The sequence below is a fragment of the Danio rerio genome, chromosome 4 (assembly GCF_049306965.1).
Source record: "Danio rerio strain Tuebingen ecotype United States chromosome 4, GRCz12tu, whole genome shotgun sequence".
NCBI classification, from domain to species: Eukaryota; Metazoa; Chordata; class Actinopteri; order Cypriniformes; family Danionidae; genus Danio; species Danio rerio.
Genome location: NC_133179.1, coordinates 75,118,582 through 75,125,685, shown reverse-complemented (window position 1 = coordinate 75,125,685; position 7,104 = coordinate 75,118,582). Strand labels below are relative to the sequence as shown.

The following is a 7,104-nucleotide window of genomic DNA, read 5'->3' as shown; positions in this document are numbered from 1 at the left end:
AATAACTTGTATAATTACAGTTATAACATGTATAATTACAGTAATAACCTGTAACTGTAAAACAGAAAACTACTGTTTTTAAACAGTGTATCTACATCTTTCATTCTAACAGTTTTTTTCTGTATTTTTACAGTTTAACCGTTTTTTTACAGGGATTTTTTTACAGTATGTGAGAGAGAGAGAGAGAGAGAGAGAGAGGGTGTGTGTGTGCATGTGTTCACTGCTGTGTGTGTGAGCGTGGGAGAGAGAGGAAGTGTGTGTGTGTGTGAAAGAGAGAAAGAGAGAGGGGGGTGTGTGTGCATGTGGTCACTGCTGTGTGTGTGTGTGAGTGTGTGTGTGTGTGTGTGTGTAAGAGAGAGAGAGTGAGTGTGTGTGTCTGTGCGTGTGATAGAGATAGAAGGGAAAGTGTGTGTGTGTGTGTGTGTGTGTGTGTGTGTGTGTGTGTGTGTGTGTGTCTGGTTGTGAGTGTGTGCATGTGTGTGTGTGTAGTCCTACATTTGCGTGGTCCTGCTGTAATCCTCGTCTCTCCTCCATAATCCAGACTGTAAACACACACAGATTCACATTCAGTCAGTACACAAACATCAGCTTAAAACACACACACACACACACACACACACACACACACACACACACACACACAGACAGACAGACAGACAGACACACACACACACACACACACACACACACACACACACACACACACACACACACACACAAACACACACACACACACACACTTGCTGAAACTGTACAGTGTTAATATGAGATATAATATCACGCTTAATGTGAGAACTGCCCCAGTGCACTGACATATTTAACAGCTTTGATTCATATCTGGACACTAGAAGAGCAGTGAAGTATCAAAGTATCTGTATTCACAATTAAAAAGGCAGTGCTGCTCCACATACTTGAGTTTGTCCAGTGTGTAGTTTGGATCCTCCAGTTGTTCAGAGAGCAGCTTGACTCCTGAATCTCCTGGATGATTGTAGCTCAGATCCAGCTCTCTCAGGTGTGAGGGGTTTGAAGTCAGAGCTGAAGACAGAAAACCACAGCCTTCCTCTGTCACCATACAGCCAGACAATCTACAAACACAGCAATAGTCCACATCACACAGTTGGACAATCACACATCTCTTTGTGTTGTGAAGATGCTGACTGCTGTTTCTGCTTATTGATCGAGCCCTCGCATCAGCAAACACACTCACACACTCAACAAGGACTCGACATCATCTGTAGAGGTGTACAGAGTAAAGACATTGTTCATAATACACCATATCAAGCTGTAAAGTCTGCTTTGAGGAATAAGACACATTTGACCTCAAAAGGAAATCTTGAAGTATAAAGTGTAATTGAAAATGAGCTGATTTTCATTATTTATCTTTAGATCATATTTAGATGATATTGTGGACAATACTGTAAATAAACTAAACACACACAAACTCAATCTCTTGGTGTCTTTGTCTCTTGTCTGACAGTCACTAGAGCTGTAGTCAATCCACCTTTGAGTCCAAACATATAAACATATAAAATATGAGTACAGAACTTAGAGGCAACTCATCTACACTGCAAAAAATGCTTTTCTTGCTTAGATTTTTTGTCTTGTTTCTAATCTAAATATCTCAAAAGAAGGTAATGATTCGCACTCAATTGCTTCGTACTGTTTTTATTTATACTTTTTCTTACATTTTACGGGTGATAACAGACAAACAGACGTTTCGGCACAAAGCCTACTCAGTGTGTAGTCTAAATATCTAAAATTTCTTTTTTAGGTTTCTGTAACTCTTTTTGTAGTTGCTGTTGAGTGGAGAATCATTTACCTCAGTGTGTCCAGTTTACAGTGTTGACTCTTCAGTCCATCAGAGAGAAGCTTCACTCCTGAATCCTGCAGGTCATTGTTACTCAGGTCCAGCTCTCTCAGCACACAGTTTGAGGATTGTAGAGCTGAAGACAAACTCTCACAGCACTGAACAGTGAGATTACAGCTCTGTAGCCTGTGTAGAGGATAAACACAATATTGATGTTGAGTTTGATATGTACGGCACTTTACAGTGTTGTATGTGGAGCTGAACGAGCCCACCAATCACGGTGGGGTATATGGCTCTCGGGGGCGGGACATCAGCTGAACTTGATGCAGGCAGAAAAACATTTTCCAATGAGTGAAAGTTACAGCAGCGTTGCCATGGAGTGTTTTCCTCTGTGCCTGCTGGCTGCCTTGTTTCTATTGGGCACATGCGGACATTCGTCCCAGCACGCTTCATTCACAACACTTAAAAAAGTTGTGTAAGCTGCCGGCCAGCAGGACTATATATATATAATATATATATATATAAAAATCAGTGCGATTACTAAGAGCGTTGGCAACAAATTTCATAATCGATTCGTTGTGTTGCACAACACGGTAACACTTGATTATTAAAAAAACACTTGCATGGAGCGGAGCAAACACCGTCTCTCTCGCTCACTGATACAGAGTTCAGCGCTTATAGACAGGGATGAGGAGGAAGGGAGTTCAACAGCAGGTGTGTTGGCTGGTGCTGAGCCAGAGAAAGACGCGTCATATCATTACAGTTATGCAGCGTTTTAACCGCCTAATGCTTATTTTATGTTTTAGATAAACATTTTCTGCTTTGCTACTGTTCGGACGTCTTTGCCCACTGCTCCGCTCTTCGCACTCTTGCTTTTATATCTTATACCCTAATTTTAACTTGAGCCTATCAGCACAGTGCTCAAACAACACGGCTTGAAGATCAGCATCGATTCTACAAACTTTCTGGAATATAGCTTTACTAACAATAAAGGAATTACCGTCTAAACAATCCTCCCGCTACCAGCTGCTTACATTCCGGAGACGGGAAGACACGGCTGTGAAAATGCCTCTGGATCGGATTAATTCAGATTCTCACTGCTGTGCAAACTGCCACAAACTTCTACAAAAGATTGCAGTTCTTGAAACGAAGTTGCTTGCGATCCGACCAGAACTTCAGCTTCATTGTGGATTCTCTCAGCACACAGCCGGTGAGTCCCATAAATCTGTTCCTGCTTGTTTTGAGCACAGAAAAACAGAAAAGAACTGTTGAAAATGAGCATTGGCATAAACAAGGTGCGAGACCAAAGGGTACTCGTGGGGTCAGATCATACGCTGCCGCATTAGCATTTTCTACCCCAAATACAGCTCAGACTCAAATACAGCTTCAGAACAGATATGAAGTTTTGAGTAATATGGGTGAAGAATCCCCAAATGCAGTCAGACAGAGATCGCATGATTCAGCAACTAATTCTGCATGGAACAGAGGCTCAAGGCCGACTAGACAGCGGCATTCTGCTCCGATCACACCGGAGATAAGAACACTAGTCGTAGGAGATTCAATAATCAAGAATTTCAGGAGCAAATCTACAATGACATACTGCTTTCCTCATGCAACAGTTTCTGATGTAAACAAAGAACTTGAGGAAATTCTGAAAAAGCACAAGACTGCAAAACGGATTATCATCCATGTGGGGAAGAATGATATTCGGAAGGAACAGTCAGAACTGCTCAAGAAAGATTTCTGTGAGCTCTTGGAAACAGCTCAAAGATTGAAGGTTCAGCCATTCATAAGTGGACCACTCCCTGCAAGAGGGACAAATATGTTTTCACGGCTTCTTGGTCTAAATGTATGGCTACAGAAAACATGTAACAAGAAAGGACTGAATTTCATCGACAACTTCAATCTCTTCTGGAACCAAAGACAGCTGTTTACATCAGACGGCCTTCATCCAAACAAACTTGGTGCAAAGGTGCTAAAGGACAATATTTTTTTCTCCCTCAATCATCCATCAGCTGTGTATGCCACTGAACTGAATTGTACACACACACCTAACAAATGTCCGGATGACCACAGGACCTCAAATTAGCTCCTGAGTGGACTTGTGGCTGACGAATCACCCAAGGACAGTGATAATGCCATGCAGCCAAAACACCCAATGTTGATAGAGACACTATCAGTTGCCCTCTGCTCAACACAGGCAGACTGTGACGCATCAGAACAGCATCAAGTCTCGTCACTCAAAAATGATCCTCAGGAAAACATATTTCTGCAGACAGAATCTCCAGATGCACAGCCTCTGTCGCCGGACACGTTCTCATTGTCACAATGTTCACCACTCTTGGGTTTTTCAAAAAAGATGGAGGAACTGGTGTATGCTGGAACTAAACTTTCACACTCCATTGCCGCAAGCCCCCAGTTACCAACCAAAAAGCGGCCTGCTCCACAACCACCTATGAGCCCACCTGGAAGAGCCCTCCGATCACACCGCCAGGGCCCAAACAACAACGCCCCATCTTCAGCTGGTGAACACAAGAGCTCTCTGTGATGTGTGTCGGGGACCTGCTTAGATAACAGTGTCTTTATCAAATGTTTTCAGAACAAGCAGGAACCCAGTGTGTCTGTAGCTTTCTCTAAGCAGATATGTGTTGTGTTAAGTGACAGAAAACCAAAGACTTCATCAGGCCGCTTAGCAAATCATTCAAATCTGGTGTCTATTAAATGTAGATCTGAGACTACTATAGAAAAAACAGCTAAAACTGTTAAGTTAGCGCTTTTAAACATCAGATCGCTCAACAATAAGTCTCTTTTAGTCAATGATTTTATCAACACAAATTGCCTTGATTTTATGCTTTTAACTGAAACTTGGCTAGATGACAGTTGTAGTGCAGCAGTTCTGAATGAAGCAGCTCCTTTAAACTTTGACTTTTTGAGTGTTTGCAGAGTTAATAGGAGAGGTGGAGGCATCGCTGCCCTGTTTAAAGATGTGTATGAATGTAAACAAGTGTCATTTGGTGACTATCTGTCTTTTGAATATCTGAGTATAGCACTAAAAGGTGCTCCACGCATCTTACTGATCATTATCTACAGACCTCCAAAATATTCTCCAGCTTTTATTGAGGATTTTACAGAGCTGTTATCAATAGTAACCTCTGAATTTGATTATTTTAGTATTGCTGGGGATTTTAATATTCACATTGATAATCCAGAAATCAATGCTGTAAAAGAACTGATGACTGTTTTTAACACTTTTGATCTGACTCAGCATGTTCAAGGACCCACACACAATCGTGGACACACTCTTGATCTACTTATAACCAAGGGTTTACACATTTCATCGACTGTTGTTAAGGATGTGGCACTATCTGATCATTTCTGTATCTTTTTTGATATATTGATCACTCCAGCTATTAAAGACAGATCTATCTCTGTCAGAAAGAGATGCATAAATGAGAACACTAGTGAGCAGTTTATGAAGGCCATTTCACTAGCACCAAGTATATCTGCAGATTCTGTTGATTCTCTCCTTGATTTGTTCAATTCTAAAATTGAGAATGTCATAAATGACATCGCTCCTGTTAAAGTCAAGAAGATGACTGGCAGGCAAAAGGGATCTTGGACAAGGTCACCGAGAGTACAAATGATGAAAAGACAGTGCAGAAAAGCTGAGCGTATGTGGAGAAAGACGAAACTAGTAGTCCATTATAATATCTATAAAGACAGTCTTCATGCCTTTAATATGGAACTAAACACTGCTAGACAGACTTTCTTTTCAAGCCTTATAAACAGCAACTTAAATAATGCTCGTACACTCTTTGCAATGATAGAGAGGCTCACAAACCCCCCCAGTCGGATTCCAAGTGAGCTCCTCTCTGAAAGCAAATGTAATGAGTTTGCTCATTTCTTTACTGATAAGATCAATAATATCAGAAAGGCAATCAGCTCATCCAATCAGCCAAGTTGTGTCGATATCAAACAAGCTCAACCACAACTTAAGAAATCAGACATTATGTCTGATTTCATGGCAATTACCAGCAAAATCTTAGAAGAAATTGTGCAAGTTATGAAAACATCAACCTGCAGTCTTGACATGCTCCCCACATCATTCTTCAAAACGGTGTTTACCTGTTTAGAAATGGATCTTCTAAAAGTGGTAAATGCTTCACTTCTCTCAGGGGTTTTTCCAACCTCACTTAGAACTGCAGTTGTTAAACCCCTCTTGAAGAAGAGCAACCTGGATAACACCCTATTGAGCAATTACAGGCCAATCTCAAATCTCCCATTCATTGGCAAAATCATTGAAAAAGTTGTTTTTAACCAGGTTAACAAGTTCTTAAACTTCAGAGGGTGTTTAGACAATTTTCAATCGGGGTTCAGAGCACATCACAGTACAGAGAGCGCTCTTATAAAGATAATCAATGATATACGCCTAAATACAGATTCAGGTAAAATAACAGTGCTGGTATTGTTGGATCTCAGTGCTGCATTTGACACTGTCGATCACAGCATACTTCTGGATAGGCTGGAAAACTGGGTTGGGCTATCTGGCACGGTCCTCAAATGGTTTAGATCTTACCTAGAAGGTAGAGGTTACCATGTCAGTATAGGTGACCATAGGTCGAGGTGGACACCCATGACGTGTGGAGTCCCACAAGGCTCGATTCTGGCACCTCTCCTGTTCAACCTTTACATGCTTCCTCTGAGCCAAATAATGAGAAAGAACCAAATCTCCTACCACAGCTCTGCTGATGACACTCAGATCTACCTAGCCTTACTGCCTAATGACTACAGCCCCATTGACACCCTCTGCCAATGCATTGATGAAATGAGCAATTGGATGTGCCAAAACTTTCTTCAGTTAAACAAAGAGAAAACTGAAATGATTGTGTTTGGAAACAAAGATGAGGTTCTCAAGGTAAATGCGTACCTTGGCACTAAAGGTCAAACGACAAAAAATAAGGTCAAGAATCTTGGTGTGACTCTGGAGTCAGATCTGAGTTTTAACAGTCATGTCAAAGCAGTCAGTAAATCAGCATACTATCATCTCAAAAACATAGCAAGAATCAGATGCTTTGTTTCTAGTGAAGATTTAGAAAAACTTGTTCATGCTTTTATCAGCAGCAGGGTGGATTACTGTAATGGACTCCTCACTGGTCTTCCTAAAAAGACAGTCAGACAGTTGCAGCTCATCCAGAACGCTGCAGCCAGAATTCTAACCAGAACCAGAAAATCAGAGCACATCACACCTGTCCTCAGGTCTTTACACTGGCTGCCAGTTACATTCAGAATAGATTTTA

The 7,104-nt window shown here is 41.3% G+C and overlaps 1 protein-coding gene across 2 annotated transcripts in view; it reads right to left on the bottom strand.

Annotated features, from left to right (window-relative positions):
* The window catches only part of LOC141381790 (NACHT, LRR and PYD domains-containing protein 3-like), a 52,433-nt gene that overhangs the window by 28,055 nt on the left and 17,274 nt on the right, over nucleotides 1–7,104 (bottom strand). For both annotated transcript variants that reach the window (XM_073948262.1, XM_073948263.1), the window contains 3 exons: nucleotides 1,820–1,993; nucleotides 912–1,085; nucleotides 496–542 (listed from right to left, as the gene is read on the bottom strand). In XM_073948262.1, the coding sequence (XP_073804363.1) occupies nucleotides 496–542; nucleotides 912–1,085; nucleotides 1,820–1,993 (395 nt within the window). The remainder of the gene's footprint in view (nucleotides 1–495; nucleotides 543–911; nucleotides 1,086–1,819; nucleotides 1,994–7,104) is intronic.